The 22,065-nt window shown below is 25.0% G+C and overlaps 2 protein-coding genes across 4 annotated transcripts in view; one reads left to right on the forward strand and one right to left on the reverse strand.

The window, feature by feature from the left end:
* On the reverse strand, window positions 1-21,667 carry LOC117177897 (protein LTV1 homolog). 2 transcript variants are annotated; one of them, XM_033368969.1, is made up of 6 exons: window positions 21,249-21,667; window positions 15,881-16,421; window positions 9,603-9,838; window positions 6,210-6,338; window positions 343-901; window positions 1-181 (listed from the first exon to the last, which is right to left on the reverse strand). In XM_033368969.1, the coding sequence occupies exons 1-5, from the start codon at window positions 21,249-21,251 to the stop codon at window positions 344-346; spliced, it is 1,467 nt and encodes a 488-aa protein (XP_033224860.1). In that variant the 5' UTR covers window positions 21,252-21,667; the 3' UTR covers window positions 1-181; window position 343. The 2 variants fall into 2 exon arrangements, with proteins under 2 accessions (XP_033224860.1, XP_033224859.1); XM_033368968.1 differs by lacking the exon at window positions 1-181 and having other exon boundaries at window positions 234-901.
* LOC117177898 (ADP-ribosylation factor-like protein 6) overlaps window positions 21,664-22,065 on the forward strand; it is a 27,664-nt gene continuing 27,262 nt past the window's right edge. Inside the window, exon 1 of one of the 2 annotated variants that reach the window (XM_033368970.1) lies at window positions 21,664-21,915. In XM_033368970.1, the coding sequence (XP_033224861.1) occupies window positions 21,702-21,915 (214 nt within the window). In that variant the 5' untranslated portion in view covers window positions 21,664-21,701. The remainder of the gene's footprint in view (window positions 21,916-22,065) is intronic. The other variant, XM_033368971.1, reaches the window with a different exon arrangement.

Genomic DNA, 22,065 nt, shown 5'->3' on the forward strand with positions numbered 1-22,065 from the left:
AAAAAAGATTATAGTAATCAATATCCTTTATTCAAAATACTAAATTTATATCTTTTTCACATTTTTATTAAAATTGCAAATGTACTCAATTTTATGAAACCAAAAAAATCCACCGAAAATCATCATGTATGGAACGTTTTCAAAATTCCAGGAACCTCCAGGCAATAATAATTATCGAAAACTAAAAAAAAAACAATATCAGAAAATGTGGGCCAAATAAAATCGCACTAGACTTCAATCTTATAAATCTGCCAGATTCTATATATTATATCAAACATTATCAAATTATTAACGCCCTTCTTATAAACTTATATAGTACAGAAAACTATTCTACTTTCAAACCTTAAAATAGCCGATTTCCTTGAACATTTTTCTTGTTATTCAGCAGAATCTTTTCCTGTCTGATCTTCTCTTCCTTGAACGCTTCGGTATTTGCCTTCCGCTCAATCCTCCTCTCTTTCCTGTACTCTTTCAGAGCCTTTTTTCTCTCTCTTCTCTCTTCTGGCGCCTCGTCCTTGGGCCTAATACTCAGTACACTTACAACCGACCTCATAGTTTCTGCGACCGATTGCGGTCCACTCTGCATTTCTCTCTCTTTCATCGAATCAAACTGAGCCAAACTCTTGGCAGTTAATTTCCCAGAACCCAACACATCCTTCGGAATTCCAGTTTTCGAATCAATTTTTATTTTCCCAGGACCTTTTGGTTCGTGGATAAGTTTCGGGTGATTGTAGATGTTACTGTAGGTACTCAAAATACTTTCACAGTCCCATTTGTCCCTCTCTCGAGCTTCTACGACAAGTTTCGTGAGATCCAGCTCGTCATCGGAATTTGGATTTTCCTGTTCGATTAGCTTCAATCGGTCCTTCATCAACTTTGCGATATCTTTGGTCTCGCTTTGCTGAAATATGGATCATAATAATATATGTTTTCCAGGCAAAGTATATAATCTAGGCATTATATATAATCCCTAGGCATTCTATATAATCCCCTGGCATTATACAGGATGGTGCTTTTAACCTGAAACTTTTGATACATAACATTTTTTCATAGAGTGCCTATTTTTCGAGATATTTGAAAGTTTCAAGTTAAAAAAATCACCCTGTACATAATCCCTAGGCATTATATATAATGCCTGGCCATTTTAGACAAAGTAGGGTGAGAGCATCAATTCTTGCCCCCCCCCCCCCCAATTTTTGGCACCCTTCTCTAGATTTTATGAAATAATCAGAGAATAGAGATAAATAGCAAATTGTTTTTAATTTTTTTAAATAGTGCAGACATTTTTTCGTAGTAATATGTATTCATCTTATGCTAAACAATAATTTATGTGTTCTAAAAATACAAAATTCAGCCTTGTTTCCAGGCTGCCAAGAATTTTTAGGTTAGCTATTCTTGACAATCGGAAAAAGTATGGTTATGTTCGTTTATTGTTGTGTAAAATTCAGAATCAAAGATCGAATCAAAGGAAAAAACAATATTTTAAAGTAAATTACTAAAGCGGTACTTTAAAGAATTAAGTAGGTAATTATATTTAGTGATATATGTTATTCAGAAATAAGAGTAAATTCGCAATTTAGCGATGTACACTTAACCACAAATCAGTCTCATTAATCTTATTAAGGCAAAAGGCATCTATGTTTTAACATCGCAGGAATGGGGAGATTAGAAATTATTAAAAGTAAAATGAAAAAAATATAAAACTAAGATTAAAGAAGTTAAAAAGCAAAAACGAAAACGGCGAAATTAAATTTCAGGAAAAGACCAAGAAGATAGAAATAGAAAAAAGTTAGGAACCAAAAAGACTATGAACTAAAAAAAAATCAATTTTCAAATATTAACGATCTTATTGATTCTGCTGAAGGATTTACTAAAAAAAGAAAGTTAAATGCTAAAGACACTAACAAAAAAGAAAATCAATTTTCGAAAAAAACCAATTCTACTAATTCTAATTCTAAATTTAGACTAGACAGATGCTGATAATTAAGTAATTTAAGCCAGACTATTTGTTTATAAATGAAAAATAATTGATAAACAATGTTTCTCTTCACTATTCACTTAATAGTGATACTATTAAAGTTTACTTTAATATGATTCCTTCACTATTTCATCTTCATATGACTAGAGTGCCAATAATTAGGGCCATCCCAGCCAAGAATTGCATTTTTATGCTAATGAGCTAATTTTAATTATTTTTTCAGTTTCTAATAAATATTGAGGTAAATAAAGCTTAGAATTTGATACCCTATTATATTAGCAGTGTACATATTATTATTACATTTATCACACGTACAGTTTTTGACATAAATTTCCTTCTCAAAGCCTGAAATTAATATTGTCTAGGCATTCTATGTAATCCATAGGCATTATATATAATGCCTGGGCATTTTAGGAAAAGTGTGCAATTGAACATTTATTATATACATTGCCCAGGCATTCTATGTAATCCCTAGGCATTATATATAATGTCTGGCACGAGATAGGTAAATTATACAATCTTGGCCTTAAATATAATGATGTATTTCAAATAAATAGATCAAAGAAATTAGCGAACTCTTATAGAATTCAACAAAGGTTTACTCGCTATTTATACAAAAATGGCGTACTGGAATGATATTTTGATTGACACTGAACTTTCTTTTTTATGCATAAACACTTATTGTTTCGAAACTTCTTTTTGCAGGAAAATTAAAAAGAAAACCTTATCCCGTAAAAAGAATCATGAATAGAATTATCAATTTTTAATTTACAGTTTTTATCAGACCTTTACTTTTTTTAAATAAATGCTTCTTAAATTTTTAAGAGATTGGTGACAGGCGATTTTTTTAAAAATGATTTTCACCATTTATTATTTAATAAAAAGTTTTAAAAATTCAATTACAGAAGTGCCATTTTTTAAAGTCTGTACGTCTCGACAAACTTTTGAAACTAATTTAGATTAAATTGAAAATTCAAGTTTAATAAATTAGCATTAAAATAATATATAATCATTATCTGAATTAGGTCTGGAATTACTTACAATGCTTGGCCATTTTTGTGAATGCTATTTAGAATGTTCAAATAATGTGCGACAAGTTGAACTTGAACACTTTTATTTACAATTAGCCATAAAATATGAATTAAAACTTATTTTTTAAATGACACCTCCTTAAGAATATTTTAAAGGATCTTAATAAAACCTTATAAGTAAAAATATTGTAATTGCAAATGGTTTATAATTCTACTTTTTATTGATAATTAAATATTTGCATAAATTAATTAAATAATTTTTAACTTCTTTTTGCCATTTTTTCTTAATATAAAGTTAAAAAGCCGCGATTTTTCCGAGTTTTTCAATTTATTATCAACTTTTCAGTTGGAGCGAACCAATAATTTATTTTTATTTTTATTTAATTATTAACTCAATCTAATTGAAGCGTTAAAAATAAGTATAATTGCGAATAGGAAGTAGCATTGTATGTATGATACACATTTTTCATTTTTACAAACCGCAACAAAATCACAATAAGAGCCAAGAACTCGCAAAAGCCAATTTTCACTTCAATCAAAAATACGAATTTTTAACCAAATAGTTGAATTTTCAACCCAAAAGATTAATTTTCTACCAAAAGAGACTAATTTTCCACAAAATATAAGAATTTTCATCTAACCAAGGTAAATTTTCAACCAAACTTAGAATAGTTAAAATGTTAGATCACACAAAGAAAAATTGTATTTTACCAAAAATAGAATAATTAAATCATCATATAAGACAATAAAAGTTTCAAACAAAAAAATTAATTATCAAGAAAATAATTCAATTTCAAACCCAAAAGTTAAATTTTTTACCAGAAAAAACACTGTTTCAATCAAATATATAAATTTTCAACTAAAAAGATAAATTTACCCCCCAAAAAATATTATAGTTCAATGTGCAGTTAGATAAGTACATTTTCAACAACAAAAAAGGAGTTTCCAGCAAAATTCATTAATTTTAAATTAAAAACACACACTTTTAAACAAAAATTGAATAGTTGCATCCTTGAAATAAGTAATAATTTTGAACTAAAAGAAACAAATTTTCAATAAATGAAATTAGTTTTTAATCACAATGATGTGTTTTCCACTAAACATATGAATTTTTGACTAAACAGTGCAATTTTCAACCCAAAAGACGAATTATATATATATATAAAAGAATTTTCAACTAAATAGTATTTTTTCAATCAAAGAAATAAATTCTGAACAAAAAAAAAGATTAGTTAAATTTTTTACATAAATGAGAATTTTTTAATGAAAAAGATTACATTTCTATCAAAAAAGTAAATCTTCAACAAAAAATATAGAATCCTTAAAATAAATTTTCAACTACAATGATCAATCTTCAACTAAAAAAAATTTAATTTTCAACCAAATACATGAATTTTCAACTAAAAGGATAACATTTCTACAAAAAATAAAAAAGTTAAATTTTCAGTTGGTAAAATAAATTTTCAACAAAAAAAAAGGAATTTTAAACAAAATAATTAGATTTTTTAACGAAGAAATTAATTTTTAACCAAAAAGATGAACCAAAAATATTTAAATGTTCACCATGGAATCAGATAAACTAAAAATAGAATAGTTAAATTTTTAGTAAAGAAATGATTTTCAATAAAGTTAAAGTAAGTTTCCAACGAAATAGTATAATATTTTCAACCAAGATGGTTAAATTTCTATTGAAAAAGATAAATTATCGAAAAAAATATGAATTTTTAATCAAATAGTTAGTTGAATTTGCAATCCAAAAGATTAATTTTCTACCAAAAAAGACCAATTGTCCACAAAATATAAGAATTTTCATCTAAACAAGATAAATTTTCAACCAAAATTAGATAAGTTAAAATGTTAGATCACACAAAAAATATATTTTATTTTACCAAAAATAGAAGAATTAAATCATCAGATTAAACAATAAAAGCTTCGAACAAAAAAATTATTTCTCAAAAAAATTCTACAATTTTAAACCTCAAAGTTGAATTTTCTACCAGAAAAAAAAAAGTTTGAATAGAATATATAAATTTTCAACTAAAAAGATAAATTTACCCCCAAAATAGGATAGTTCAATTTGCAGTTAGATAAGTAAATTTTCAACAACAACAAAGGAGTTTCCAGCAAAATTCATTAATTTTAAATTTAAAATATACACTTTTAAACAAAAATGGAATAGTTGTATCCTTGATTTTAAAAAAGTAATAATTTTGAACTAAAAAGAAACAAAATAATGACATTTCTACCAAAAAGGTACATTTTCAACAAAAAATGGAATAACTAAAGTAAATTTTCAACTAACAGGATCAAATTTCTACAAAAAATAAAATAGTTAAATTTTCAGTTGGTAAAATAAATTTTAAACCAAAAAAAAAACGAATTTTAAACAAAATAATTCAGTTTTGAACCAAAGAAATTAATTTTTAACCAAAAAGATGAACCAAAAATATTTGAATGTTCACCATGGAATCAGATAAATTTTCAACTAAAAATAGAATAGTTAAATTTTTAGTAAAAAAATGATTTTCAATAAAATTAAAGTAAGTTTCCAACGAAATAGTATAATATTTTCAACCAAGAAGTTTAAATTTATATAAAAAAAGATGAAATTTCGACAAAAATCGAACAGTTTTTTTTTTTTAACAAATCATATTAATTTTTAACGAAATATTAGCATTTTTAAAGAAATTTTTAACCAAAAACATTAATTAGTCACCACTAATATTAAATATTCTCCCATTAAATTCATATTTTCAATGAAATAGAGGAATTCTAAAACAAATATTTGAATTTTCACCTTAAGAAGATAAATTTTGAACCAAACATATACGAATAAGATTTTTGTTTAAAATAATATTTTCAACAATAAAAAAACCTAAGTTTCAAATAAATAATTGAATTTTGAAGAAAAAAAGTTTTTCAACTAAAATGATCAATCATCAACCAAATAAATCAATTTTGAACAAAGTTGTTCCACTTCCAACTGATTAGTTGAATTTTCAACCAAAAAGGATTTTAATTATATACCAAAAATAGTTTGATTCTGCCAAAAAAGATGAATTTTCAACAAAATAGTTTGAATCCTCAACCAAAACAGATTAATTTCCAACCAAATAACTACGATTTTTAACCACACAAATAAAATTAACTTTATGAACTTAAGAACTCTATGAAATTTGTGCTATGAAATTCAAACTTACGAATTCCTTTTGCTCTTTCTTCGCTTTCTCTACGTGTTGGAGCAATTGATCAACATCTGTGTCACAATCGCCTTCAATTTCTTCGCAGTCGAGTGCACCAATCTCATTATCATCGTATTGCGCGTACAGCTGTTTGAAATTAGGAAAATAATTTCAAATTATAAATTGTGGTAAACATTATCTTAAATACCTCTTAAATCACCCTCTTTGGCCTCTTATGATACCCACCTCCAATACAATTTAACTTAAGGCGCATTATTTAAAAAACAGGGTTTGCTAGAAAATACCAATTTCAAAATTCCCTAACTTTTGCCTGGCCAATTTTTCATTTTCCCTGCCCGTTATAAAGTTTTCCTTCAGGTTACATTTGCAAACAAAGAAATTAATCTTCAAACAAAAAGATACATTTTTAACAAGATATTTTTTTAACAAAAAAGATTAATTTTTAACAGAATAGTTAAACTTTTAACAGAAGAAATGAATTTTCTACTTAAATGAGGACTCTTTAACCAAAGAAAAAATAATAATTTTCAACCAAGAAGATTGATTTTTTATCCAAAAAGAGGAATTTTCAACAAAATACATGAATTTGCAATGAAAGAATATACATTTTTGACCATAATTGGAACAGTTATATTTCTAGTAAAAAAAAAATTTCGACTACAAATGCGAATTTTCAACAAAACAGTTAAATTTTTACCAAGATATGTATTTTCAACCATAAAGATTAACTTTCTACGAAAAAAAAACGAATTTTCAACAAAATACATGAATTTTCACCAAATAGTTGAATTTTCATCTAAAAATGATCATTCTAAACCAAAAATGGAATATGTAGTTAAATTTTTAGTCAAACAAAAAATTAAATTGTAGAAAAAAATAATTTTTAATAAAATAGTTCGATTTTTAACTAAAGGCATGAATTTTCAACTAAGATGACGAATTATCAACTATAATAACGAATTTTAAATCAAGAAGATTCATTTTCTACCAAAAAAAGATCAATTTTTAACAAAATACATGAATTTTCTTTAAAAAAGATTGAAAAAAGATTTTTAAAATATTCAACGAAAAAGATAAATTTTCAATAAGATATTTTTCTAACAAGCCATATGAATTTTTAACAAAATAGTTAAATTTTTAACCGAAAAAATGTATTTTCAACTGAAATGATAAATCTTTAACAACAAAAATTCATTTTCAACCGAGAAGATTGCTTTTCTAACCAAAAGATGTATTTTCAAGAAAATACATGAATTTTCAACTAAAAAATATCAATTTTCAACTACACACGGAGTAGTTGAATTGTAGGCAAAAGAAAATTAGTTTTTAGCTAAACAAAAAAGGATCAAAATATTAAAGTTTCTAAGCAATTAAATGAATTTTCAACAAAATACATGAATTTTTGCCAAATAGCTGAATGTTCATCTAAAAAAGAGAAGTCTTTAACCAAAAATGAAATATGTCATTAACTTTTCAATCATAAGAAATTTAATTGAAAAACAAGAATTTCCAAAAAAATAGTTAAATTTTTAACCACAGACATGAATTTTCAACTAAGATGATCAATTTTTAACCTAAATAATGAATTTTAAAACAAGAAGATTCATTTGTTACCAAAAAAGTTAAATTTACAATTAAAAATTTAATTTTTAGTAAAAAAACTACAAATTTTCAACCAAATAGTTCAATTTCCTAACAAAAAAATTAATTGTGAAACATAAAGATGAAATTTTCACTAAGAACATTAATATTCTATCAAAAAAAAAAAAGAATTTTCAACAAAATATATGAATTTTCAATGAAAAAAGATAAATTTTCGACCATAAATAAAAAAAGTTATATTTCTATTTCAAAAAAATGTTCGACTACAAATGCGAATTTTCAACAAAATAGTTCAATTCTTACCAAAGAAATGTATTTTCAACCATAAAGATTAACTTTTTACGAAAAAGACAAATTTTCAACAAAATACATGAATTTTCACTATATAGTTGAATTTTCAACTAAAAATTATCAATTTTTAACCAAAAATGGAATATGTAGTTAAATTTTTAGTCATACAAACAATTAAATTGTAGAAAAAAAGAATTTTTAACGAAATAGTTCGATTTTTAACTAAAGGCATGAATTTTCAACTTAGATGATGAATTATCAATCATAATAACGAATTTTAAATCAAGAACATTCATTTTCTACCAAAAAAGTTTAATTTTTAAGCAAAGAAATTAATATTCAACTATAATGATGAATCTCCAATCTTTTTAAAAATTAATTTGGAATAAAAAGTATAAATTTTAAACCATAAAGATTAATTCTTCAACTTAAAAATTAATTTTCTGCCAAAAAAGATGCATTTACATCAAAATTCATACATTTTTAACCAAATAAATGAATTTTGAATCAAGAAGATTAATTTTTTACCAAAAACTAAAAAAAACATAAATATTCAACCTAAAATAAAAAGGTTAAATTTACGTTTAAAAAAATAATAATTTTTAAACACAAAAATAGAATTTTCACAAAAATCCACGCATTTTCAATTAAATAGTTGAATTTTCAAGCAAAGAAGAAAAATTTTTAACTAAAAACGAAGTAGTTACATTTTCAGTAAAAACAATTGCTTAAAAAAATTTTTCAACAAAATAGTAAAATTTTTAATCAAAGAAATGAATTTTCAACTATAATCATGAATTTTTAATTTAAAAAATAAATAAATTTTGAACCAAATACTTTAATTTTTGACCAAAAAGATCAGTTTACAGCCCCGTCAAGATTAATTTAGTACCAAAAAGTACGAATTTTCAATAAAATATATAAATTGTTTACTAATATCAACTAGTGACTGAAATATAGCTATAAATCCGCTTTTTACTGATAAATCAGTAAAACTTACTAATTTACAAGCTAAAATAACTGCTTCATAACTAGAATTCAGTCATTGATCAAAATTGGGAAAAATTCTAACTGATTAAAGTCTAAAAGTTTAGAAATTAATCTGTTTTGAAGAAAAATTCGTCTTTTTGGCGGAATTCATCGGTTTTTGATTGAAAACTATAATATTTGTTGGTTCAAATATCAACTAATAAATTCTTAGTTAAACATTCCACTACATGACTAAAAAATGAACTACTTTAAAACAAAAATTTTTGTGTAACTATTTTGTTGAAATTTCAACTATTTTGTAGAAAATTAATCTGTAAAGCCTCGCAATATAGTAAAAATAAATTTTTCATTTAATATTAGATTATAGAGAATAAAATTGTAACAGAATGAACTCTGAGTATAAGTACAAAATTGTTGTAAATTTGGTAACACTGAATAAAAATGGAATTTTTTTTGTAAATTTAAACCCCACATCAATATTTTTAAAGCCAATTTGTAAACACAAACCCTTTCAAATCTGTCGTCCAGCAAAGTGAGTTGATTGTTCCTTTTTATGACACTACTGCTCATCGAATATTCAGTGAACCTCGATCTTGTTTCTTCGTCTTTGAAAGTAAATTGTTTTCCATTGAGACTAGCGACTTCGTCTCCTTCTTCGCCGGAAACTTCCATATGACCGCTTGAATCATCTTCCAATTCTGATTCGTCATCGTAATCCTCGTCCTCTTCATCAAACTCATAATCTGAAAAATTATTATTTATAATACTTTTAACGAAAAGGTTGCATTAACAACCAGTTTTTTAAGAAAAGGAGACGAACTTTCAACAAAATAGATGAACTCTTAATGATCAACCACTTCAATTAAACAAAAGAAAAATGAATTTCTAACAAAAGTAATTGAATCCTGAACCAAATAGATGAATTTTTAACCAAATAATTGATTTTTTCAACTAAAAAATATATTTTTTGAAGCAAAAATGGAATCGTGAAATAATCAGTTAAAAGAAAATTTCCAGCCAGTTAAATGCAAACAAAAAGGATATGATCTTTTAAACAAACATTAAATTTTTCAACTTATAAAGAATACATTTCCAACAAAAATGGAACAGTTGAACTTGCAAATAAAAAAATTAATTTTTAAACTAAAAACCGAATTTCTGAAAAAAAAACATTTTTAAGCCAGAGGTAAATCTTAAAGGAATCATTTTTATTAATGTAGTTAGTTGAACTTTCAATCAAGTATTTGAATTTTCGGCCAAAAAAAGATGAATCTTTAACAGAAATAGCAGAATTTTCAACCAAAAAGAATAAGTTTTTATCAAGAAAATTACTATTCTAATCATAAAAAACGAGTTGTTAACAAAGGACATAAATTATCAACAAAATTATTGTATTTTGAAGTCAAAAACAAGAATTGTCTACAAACCAGTTGAATTTTCCACCCAAAATTAATATTTTTCAAAAAAAAAGTTTATTTTCTACCAAATAATTAAATTTTCATAAAAATAGTTTAATTTTTGTTTTCTTTTTTGATCAAGTAGGTTAATTTTAAACCCAGTAGTTGATTTTTTAAAACAAAAAAATATAAAGTCTCAGGGAAACCTGTAATAGTTGATTTATCAACCAAAAAAGATTTTGATTTAAAATAAAAAACAGTTGAATTTAATCAAAAAGACGAAATTTCAACATATTTAAGGCCTCAACTCACGCTGATTAATTTACAACCAAAAAGTCCAACTTACAACAAAATAAATTAATTTTTTAACCGAATAGATGAATTTTCAACTAGAAAAGTTCAATTTTCAGAGCAAAAATGTGAGTCACATTTTAAGTTAGAAAAATTAATTCACAACAACAAAAATACGAATTTTTAACAAAATAGTACAATTTTTAACCGAAGTTACGAACTTTCAATCAAGAAGAAATCTTTAACAACAAAAATTATTTTTTCAAAAAGTATTTTAACAAGAAGTTGCATTTTTAACCAAAAAGAATGCATTTTCAACAAACAAGATTAATGTTCTACCGAAAAAAAAACTATTTCTAACAAAATACTTGATTAATTACCATAAACAATCAATCTTTAATTTAAAATATCAATATTCAACCAAAAATGGAAGTGACATTTTTGGTTTAAAAAAATTAAATATAAAAAAAAAATTTTCAACAAAACAGTTATATTTTTAATCAAACAGGACATTATTCAACTAAAATGGTGAATCTTAAACAAAATGTCAACAAAAGCGTTTAGAATTCAACCCAAAAGATGATTTATGAAGCAAGAAAATTAATTTTCTAAAAATATCATTGTTAAATTTTCAACCAGATATTAATCTTCAAACAAAAAAACGTATTTTTAACCAAGTTTCAACCAAGTAGTTGAGTTTTTGACCAGAAAAAAGATTACTTTTTAACAAAACATTTCCGTTTAAATAAATTAACTTTTAACCAAGAATATTTCAATTTGCAACCAAAAATATCAATTTTCAACCAAAATTTTAAGCACTCAACTAGAAAAGATCCATTTCCATTTTAAAAAAAATCAATATTCAACCGAAACTAGAATAGATTTTCGGTACGGCATAAGTTGAGCTGGAAAAACGGATTTTTATATTGAAATTTCGGTGCAATCAGCCAGATGTTTCGAAACAAAAAAAAAAGAATTTTCAACAAAATAGTTCAATTTCCAACCAAACAGATGAATTTTCAACTAAGACTATGAATCATAAAAAAATAAATCATCAACAATAGTTCAACATTTAACCCAAAAAATAAGAAAAAAATATCGACAAAAAAAGATTACTTTTTAACCGTATAATTGCATTTTTTAACAAAATAATTAAATTTTTAATTAAATAGTAAAATTTTTAATCAAACGAGATGAATTCTGAACCAAAAATGTATTGTATACTTTTCAACCAAAAATATTTTGAATAAAAGATTTCTTGAGAAAAAAGGAAAATGGGGACTTTATTTCTCAACTCAATCCACAATTTTATAGATTATTAAAATGATGACTCAACTATAATGGTTGAATTTTTAACCAAAAAGGTGAGCCTTCAACTAGAATATTTGAATTTTCAACAAAAAAAAAATTAATTTTTACTAAACGAGCTAAATTATTAACCAAATCTTAAATAATTAAATTTGAAGTTCAAAAAATTAATTTCAAACAAAACTAAGTTTCAACAACAAAGAAACGAAATTTCTAAACAATGGTTAAATGTTCAACGAAAATTTTAAATCTTTAACTGGAATAGTTGGATTTTAAACCAAAAAGATGAATTTTCAACTAACATGCTGAATCTTTAACTAAAATAATTGAATTTTTGACCAGCTAGATGAAGTTTTAAACAAGAAGAATAATTTCTACCAAACAAGACGAATTTTCAACTAAACAAGATAATTTTATTTCCAAACTAGGAGATAAATTTTCAAACAAAATGATAAATATTTATATGCAATACTTGAATTTTTAACCGAAAAGAAGTATTTTTAAACAAGAAGATTAACTTGCAAAGAAAAAGATAATTTTTAACAGAAAAAAATCTATTATTCACAAAATATGTGGATTTTCAATGAAATAGTCCAATTTTAAATTTAAAAAGACCAATTTTCTTCCAAATGGTTGAGTATAGAACAAGAAAAGATCAATTTTCAAACAAAAATCGACATTAAAATTTCCAGTTAAAGGAATTAATTTTCAAAGAAACTGATGAATTTTCAACTAAAATTATGAATCTTCAACTTAAATAGTTGAATTTTTATTCCAACAATATCGATTTTCGACAATAACAATTTTTTACAAAAAAGGCGAATTTTGTACAAAGTTCATACATTTTCAAACAAGTAGTTTAATTTCTAAAAAAAAATATCAATTTTTAACCAAATAGTTGAATTTTCATCCAAAAAAGATTTATTTTTAACCAAAAATAGAATGGTTAAATTTTCATTTAAAAATCTAATTCTTAACAAAACAAAAATTTAGCAAAATAGTTCATTTTTCTACTGGAGTAGTTGAATTTTTAGTTTAAACAAATTAATGATCAACAACGTAGTTGAATTTTCGACCAAAGAAATGAATTCTTAATTAAAATGATGAATCTTCAACAATAAAAATTAAGTTTTAGCAAAAGAGTTTAGCTTTCAACCAAATAATTTTATTTTCAACCTAAAAGACGAATTATCAACTAAAAAAAGAATCTTTAACATAAATAGTTCAATTTTCAACAACAAACAAAGTAATTTTGATTAAAAAAGATCAATTTTCAATCAAAACTGCAATAATTTTATTTTAAATTCAAAAATTAATGTTTAACCAAACAGAAGAATTTTTAACTAAAACTACGGAATATTCAATTGGAATAATTAAGATGTTCGGTTAAAAAATTACTTTCCACAAAAAAAACTAACTTTAAAAAAATAATAATAACGTTAAAGAAAATTGTTACATTAACAAACCAAGTGATGAATTTTCATCTAAAATTGTAAATGTTTAACTTGAATAGTTGGATTTTAAATCGGAAAGGTGAAGTTTTAACTAGAGAATTAAATTTTTTATCAAAGCGATGTATTTTAAACCAAGAAGATTAATTTTTGCCAAAAAATATGAATTTTCAACTAAAAAGATAATTTTTCAAATAAAAATAGAATAATTAAAACTTTAGTCGAAAAATTAATGTTTGACCAAAGAGATGAATTTTTATCTAAAATTTTGGAATATTCAACTAGAATAATAGTTAGTTTCAATTTAAAAAACAAAATAATTGTCAACCATAAAGAAAATTTTGTTTAAGAAAATAGTTCAATTTTCGGCAAAAATTTTTTTTTCATAAATAAAAAAAAACATTTTTCAATCAAACAGCTCATATTTCAAATAAAGAAATGAAAATGAATTTACAATTAAAACAGAAAAATTTTCATCTAAATTGTTGAATTTTCAGGTTGTCTAGCGATTCTTAGGAACAAAATTCAAGGTCTTGTCCAGGTTTTCAGGTCAAGAAATAAAAATTTTCCAGGTCTTCTTTTTTACATCAAATAATGAAATAAACGTTTGTCATACATGTATAAAATGAGCCATTTCATTTTTTATTGGCCAAAAATGTCTAAAGACAGCCGAATCGTAAATAAACAAATTCTTAATTGTTTGCGAACTTGAGTCGTATTTGTGAAATCTTTTGGCATTTTTCAAAGCTTTTGTAAAATCTTTAAAATTCTAGAAACCTTTGTGAACTCTTTCTTTAATCTTTGTTTGCGAAATCTTTTCTGTATCTTTTAAATGATTGAAGTCTTTTAAAATCTTTGAAATGTTTTGAAATTCTTGAAATCTTTTGAAATCCTTATGAATTCTTTAAAGAAATTGTGAAATCTTCTCCTAAGTATTTTTCATTCGTTTGAAATCACTGGAATATTTGAAATATTTGCGAAATCTTTATGAAATATGTTGCAATCGTTTAAAATCACTGGAATATTTGAAATATTTGTTAAATCTTTTAAAATCTTATAACAAATTTTGATATCGTTTAAAATATTTGACATTTTTTTAAATCTTTGAAATCTGTTGTACTGTACCCTTGTTGAAATCTTTTAAATCCTTGAAAGCTTTGAAATCTACGAAAATTTTGTGAAAATTTTTTAAATCTTTATAAAATCTTTGAAATATTTTTGAAATGTTTCTTTAATCTTTGTTCATGAAATCTTTTTTGTTTGTTTGGAATTATTAAAATTTTTTCAAATCTTCTCAAATTTGTTAAAATCTTTTGATATCATTACAAATCTTTTAAATGTTTTGAAATACTTGAAATCTGGTGGTGTTGGAATCTTTGAAATTCTTGAAATATTTTGAAATCCTTAAGAATTCTTTAAAATATTTGAGAAATCTTTCGTAATCATTTGAAATCTTGTCAAACTTTTTTAAATCGTTTAAAATCTTTAAAATGGTTTGAAATCCTTGAAATCTGACGTACTGCACCCTTGTTGAAATCTTTTAAATTCTCGTATTGTTTTGAAATCTTTATGAATGTTTTATGAAATCTTTGAAACTTTTGTGCAATCTTTTGACATCTCCTAAAAAATTTTGAAGTTTTTAAAAATCTTTGAAAACATTTGAAAGTTTTTAAATCTTTGTGCCTTGAAATATCTTTATTTATTCTGAAATACACAAAACATAAATTATATCTTGACGAATAAAAAAATTTTCAGCAGCAAGATTTTTTCTAAACAAGATGTTACTTTCATAATAGGCTAAAAGATTAAAATTACTTTTCGCATTTCGATAAAATTACTTTTTTAAAAGAAAAGATTAATTAAAATTTAAGATTTTTTTGAAAAAGTCAAGGAGATTTCCAGGTTTTTAAGGTTTAAAAAAACTTCAAGGAGACTTCCAGGTTTTCAAGGTCACTAGACACCCTGATTTTGAATAAGAAAAGATTCATTTTCAATCAAAATATACATTCAAAGTTTCATTTGAAGGAATTAATTTTTAAAAAAGTGAATTTTCCACAAAGTAAATAAATTTTAAAACTATTTTAATGTCTAAATAAATCAAATAAATTATGATTTGATTGTATTAAACCGAGATAATCTGAAAAATCTTCGACTATAGAAAAAGTAGAAATCACTTTTCTAAATTGAAAAAAATGATTGAAATAATGAAAACTTTAATTTTTCTGTGATCAGAAGTAAAATTCCCGGTTTTAAATTAAATTCCGAGTCCTTTTTTTTCCTGTCAATAAGGTTCCCGGTCATTTCCCCATCTCTTAGTTATAAGATTCTTTCAATTTACCATTTTCATCCATTTCGCCCTCTTTTATGACACCGCCAGCCAAATCGAGAAAATCATCCTCCAGCTGATTTTCAGGATCTTCGAAATCGAAATCGTCGTCCAAAGCAGCGACTACATCAGGATCTAAATCTAACCGAAGTCCTGTTGGTATTGCTCTGTTGAGAAGACCCACTTCTTCCTGTTCTTCTGATTCCATCACGGTTGGGGGCAAACTAATTTTGGGTTTTTCTTTTTCAGTTTCCTTTTTACTGTCGTTGGGGTTCTCCACTCTTTCCCATTCGAGGGATCTTTCGACAGGGCGCAAATGCTGCATGTAATCGTAATCATCGTCGTAGAAAATTCCAAACTTTTCGAGTTCTTCCTTTTTCTTTCCAGCTTCAACTTTCTTCTGATGCTTGGCTGTTTGTGGATCTTCAACGGGCATGAAAATACGTTGGGGAGCATCTTCGTCGGCTACGAGAGGATCCTTTTGTGAACGATGCACCAGTTGGAATGTGACTGAATTCTTCTTGTCGATAAACTTTTTCGACTTTCCCTTCGGCTGAAACAAATTTAAAACGCGTTGCTTAATTGATGACACTTTAAATTTTTAAGTGCATCAAATTAATTATGAAACTCGTTTCCTATCTGAGCAAGGTCTACTGTATTTATAATTTATAAATCGATTATTGTAATTTATTATTATTTTTATTATTACTTTATTATTATCTTATTATGGGAGAGTTAACCACTTATCAGAGACCGCGATCTGTTCGAATCTGAGCCCTGAAAAAATTTTAATTTAATAAATGAAAAATCGCCTTTTTTATACGAATTATTAATAAAAGTTTATAGTACAATTTTCAACTAATAAAAATAAATTTTGAACTAAAAATTAAATATTTCAATTTTCAACCAGAATGATGGAAGTTTCAAACAATAATATTACGTTTCTATTCGAAAGACAAATTTTTAACAAAGAACATAAATTTCTAACTAAATATTCAAAGTTCTAGTTAAAAAAGGTAAATTTTCTACTGAAAGAAAAGAAACTTTTAACAAAATTGTCAAATTAAACAAAAAATTAACCAAAAATGGACAAATGAAATTTATTTATTTATATTGTTGAAAATTCGTTTTCCTTTAGTAGAAAATTCACCTTTTTTAACTAGAACTTTGAAAATTCAAGTATTTAATTTTTAGCTAAAAACTTATCTGTATTAGTTGAAAATTCTACTATTTGTTAAAAACATACTCTTTTATTTTATTTTACAAATGTGCTATAAACTTTTATTAATAATTCGTATAAAAAAGGCGATTTTTCATTTATTAAATTAAAATTTGTAAGGACTCGTATCCGAACAGATACGTGGTTAACTCTCCCATAATAAAGTATAATAAAATAACTATGAAAATAATAAAATATAATAAGTACCTTTTTAATTGAAAAACAAAAAATTAAAAAAAAAATGGAATAGATCAATTTTCTGTTAAAAATAATTAATTTTTAACCAAAAAAGCGAATTTTTCAATAGGATCGCTGAATTTTTAGCCATAGAGATGAATTTTCAAATAAATTAATAAATCTTTAACCAACAAAATTATTTCCCAACAAAGTAGTATAACTTTATCTAAAAAAAGGGGATTTTCAACGAACAAATGCATAGTTTATATTCCTACCTAAAAATATTTTAATATTAAATAAACTACAGTTAAATTTAAACAATAAAGATGAATCTTTAACAAAATACTTAACATTTAAGTTGAAAAATCAATTATAAAAGAATTTTAATAAAATAGATACATTTTTTCGAATGAAATGAATTTTACAAAACAAAAAAAAAAGAATTTTTAACCAAAAATGAAATAGTTCAATTTTCAGTCAAGAAAACAATATTAAAGGAAAAAAAGAATATTTGAAAAAAATAATTCAATTTTCAAATAAGAAAAAAATATATTTTTACCAAAGTAATGCATTTTTTTAAGTACTTGAATATTTAACCAAGTGAATGAATTTTCACCCAAAATAAATTTGCAAACAGGAAGAATAATTTTCTAAAAAAAAAGATAAATTTCAAACACATAGTTGAATTTTCAGGCAAAAGAGACAAATTTATTTTATAAAATACATTAATTTTCATCTAAATGGTTGATTTTGGAACTAAAAGTGGCGAATTTTTAACAAAAAATGGAACGTTAAATGTTTGGTTAATCAATGTTTAATGGAAAAAACCTAATTTTCACAAAAATAGTGTATTTTAAACTAAACAGAATGTTGAATTTTCAACAAACTAAGTAAAATGTAATATTTTATATTTCAACCAAAAAATATTTTTTATTAAAAGCCGTTGAATTAAACCAAGAAGAACGAATTTTTCAATAACGCATGTAATTTTTTAAATAGAAACGATCAGTTGAATTAAAAAAAAAAGAGAGAACGATTTTTCTCTAAAACAGTTTGTTTTTTAATATTAAAATGTGGTTGTTTTTATTTTGCACTATAAAAAATATAAAACGTTTGAAAATATGTACTTTCAAACGTTCTTTCCGTAAACAATAATGTTTTGTGAAATTCAAAACTACGTAAAAAAAATTGACCTTACTTAAAATATGTATTAACTTCTTTCTTTTCAAACAGAAGGACTGACACTTTAACTCTATTCTACGAATGAACTATAAGCTTTTATTAATAATTTATCTAGCAGAAGCTATTTTTCATATATTAAAATTGAATTTTCTCAGAGCGTTTTAAAAATCCTTTAAAATGTTCTGATATCCTATGAAATTCTTTAAAAAGGCTTCAAAATTTTCAAATCTCATGAAGTTTCTTCAAATTTTTGAAGATATACCGAAACTCCTTAAAAATTTTTGAAAATCCCTACAAAAATGTACTCAAAGCTAGGAAAAAATATTGAAATTGAAATCTGTAATATCTTTCAAAATCTTTGAAATCTCCTGAAATCGCGTAGTCTCATAAAACCTGACAAAGCCCTTCGAAATATTTTTAATTACTTGAAATCTGTTCAAAACTCAATCCCTAGAAAATACTAAAATAATTTTAATCTCTTAAAATCGACATAAATTCGTTACAATCTTATGAAACTTTTTAAATTCTCTTTAAAACCTGAATAAATAAATAAATATTATAAATATTAATATTATTACAAAATGTCTTTGAAATCCCTTGAAATTTTGTAAATACCAAAAAAATTCTTGCAATCTTGGAAATTTGTTTAGTCTTCTGAAATCTAACAAAAACAGTTAAAATCCCTTACAACTTTTTTATAATCCTAAGAAATTGTTAGAAATCTCATGAAATTCCTAGGAATGCTTTAGAATATACTACATTCTTTAAAATCCTTTGAAATCATCGTAAAATCTTTAATATAATTTAAAGTTCCTTGAAAAATGTTTTTATGTTAGAAATCCGTGAGACCCCATAAAATTCGTTACAATTCCATTTACTCTAAAATTCTCTAGAAAATCATTAAATCTCCTTAAAATCATTACAAATTGATGAAATGTCTTGAAAAATTTAGAATCTAGTAAAATGCCCAAAAATATTTTAATTCTTTTAAAATCCATAAAAAAATTTATTCTAGAAAGTCCTTCGAAATTTTATAAAATTACGTAGGTTTGGTAAAACGCCTATATAAGTGGAATTTTACTGAGAATCAGGAATTATTCACAGAAATACCAGTATTTTTCACTGATTTTTCGTTAGAAATAGTTACTGCCTTAGAATTACACAAAATTCTTTGGAATCTTTTTAAATTTTTTGAAATCCTATAAAATCCTGCTAAATCGCTAAAATCAGTGAAAATTCTGTAAATCACCTTCAAATCTTTTAAATCTCGTGTAATTGTTAGAAATCCCTTGAAATGTTTTGAAATCTTTTAAATTCCTTGAAATAACATCTGTTAAACTCTTGTGTGTAATTTTTAAAAATCCATGACATTTTGTGAACACTTTTAAAATTTTACAGATCCCTTGAAATAATTTGAAATTCATTAAAATCCGTTGGAATCTTTTAAAATACTCTAATTGAAAACCTACAAAATCCTGTTAAATCAACGGAATCAGTTAAAATCTTGTGTAATTTTTATAAATCCCTTGAAATGTTTTAAAAACTTTGTGAACAGCTTAAAATCCTTCATAATTTTCTAAAATCCTTCTTCATCTCTTTAAATACTCTAAAAGTTTTGAAAACCTATAAAAATCATTTTAAATCACTGGAATCAGTTAAAATCTATTAAAATCTTGTCTTAATCTCAGAAATCCCTTGAAATATTTTGTAAACTTTTGAAATCCCTTGCAATTCTTTGAAATTCTCTAAAATCCATTGTAATCTTTTAAAATACTCTAAATGCTTTAGACACCTATCAAATCCTTTGACATCACTGGAATCAGTTAAAATCTGTTGAAATCCTGTATTGTATATTTTCGAAATGCCTCGAAATGTTTTCAAATCCTTTAAAATCCTTTGAAATTCTCGAAAAGCTTTTAAAACGTATAAAGTCCTTTTAAATCAATTAACTAAGTTAACATCTGTTGAATCAGTTGAACTCGTGTGTAATTTTTAAAAATCCCTTGAAATGTTGTAAATAATTTTTAAATTTTAGAAATCCCTTGAAATAATTTGAAATTCATTGAAATCCTTCGTAATCTTTTCAAATAATCTCAAAGCTTTGAAACCTGTAAAATCCTGTTAAATCACTGTAATTAGTGAAAATCTTTAAATATCCTTTGGAATCTCTTGATATGTTTAAAATACCCTATACTATTTTATAAATACCTTCAGATGTTTGGAAAATTGTTGAAGATTGAGATAGATCACATGTTATTTTAGAGAATCCAGCGAAAAAGATTAAAAATTGGTTTAAAGTCAAATTGAAAAAATAGTTGCATTAGCCATCAATGTGAGCAAATAATGAAATTAGTGTAACTTTTCTCAAATTGTAGCAAAATAGTTGCATCGTTCAAAAAAAGTGTCAATAGTGGCGTGAATCCGAGACTATAACCTATAAAATACAGTCACTTATCTATTTTCATTTTAGCGTGAATGTATCTATCATAAAAGAGACATTTTCTACAAATGTATGCTTTTACTGCAAATTTCACTCAACTGATATTAAAAATTCTCTGAGGAAAATCAAGAAATCCGAAAGAAACTCAAAACATGTGTTTTCGGAGCATCATTCATTTTCATAAACGAAATGCATTAAATATAATTTAATATCACCAGTTACATTTGCAGAATATTGTTATGCCCTAAAATGAGTATTCTACTGCAAAACATACAAATTTATATAATTAATCTGCACTTCGGGAAAGAAGTTTCGATCAACATAACCTATAACTTAAATAACGATTTCATATAGATATTTACCATTTTGCAAGCACGTAATTAATGTTGTCTATATATCCAAATAGTAGCTCAAAGAAACCTTAATTATCGGTCATAAATAATCAACACTTTTTCCCAATATTTATACCCTTCTTGAAAGGCATGGCAATTTTAACACACGCGCCCGCACACTTCAGATTCGCCTGAACAGTGGTTCTCATCCACTCATACCGAACCATCAAAATAAACAATATTAATTGTCATTTAATTAAAAAAACGATAATTTGCCCACTTACAAATACAAGATACAATGAAAATCCCTCTTTCGTATTATTTTCCACTTGGTCAAAAAGTAACAACTGCTAGTAATAAAAGTTTAGTAAAGAAATTTTATAAATTGATTGAATTTCAAGGTTAAGTATTCGAAGGGTGGGGAATTCCCACCCCCTAATACATCAAACGATCCCACAATGTGATTATTGACTTTCATGTTTTATGAAACAGACAGTAGTGAACGCGAAAGGCTCGAGAATGGGCTTTTTTGACCGTCTCGCAAATCTTTTAGGACTGAGGAAAAAGGAAGTAAACGTTTTGGTAGTTGGCCTGAATAATAGTGGTAAGTCGACGGTCATAAATCATTTCAAACGCGAGGAAGACCGTTGCATAGACATAGTACCCACTGTCGGATTTAATGTCGAAAAATTCGCATGTAAGTTTATTTGTGAAACATGAACGATGTTCGATTTTGTGACCAGCTTTTTTTTAAATAAATAATATCCGCAACGGGATTCACATTTTGTACACGCTTCGTTTTAATTCCGTTTTTTTTGCGCAATTTCGATCTATTCAAGTCAGGAAT

This window comes from Belonocnema kinseyi, chromosome 8 (assembly GCF_010883055.1).
Source record: "Belonocnema kinseyi isolate 2016_QV_RU_SX_M_011 chromosome 8, B_treatae_v1, whole genome shotgun sequence".
NCBI lineage: Eukaryota > Metazoa > Arthropoda > Insecta > Hymenoptera > Cynipidae > Belonocnema > Belonocnema kinseyi.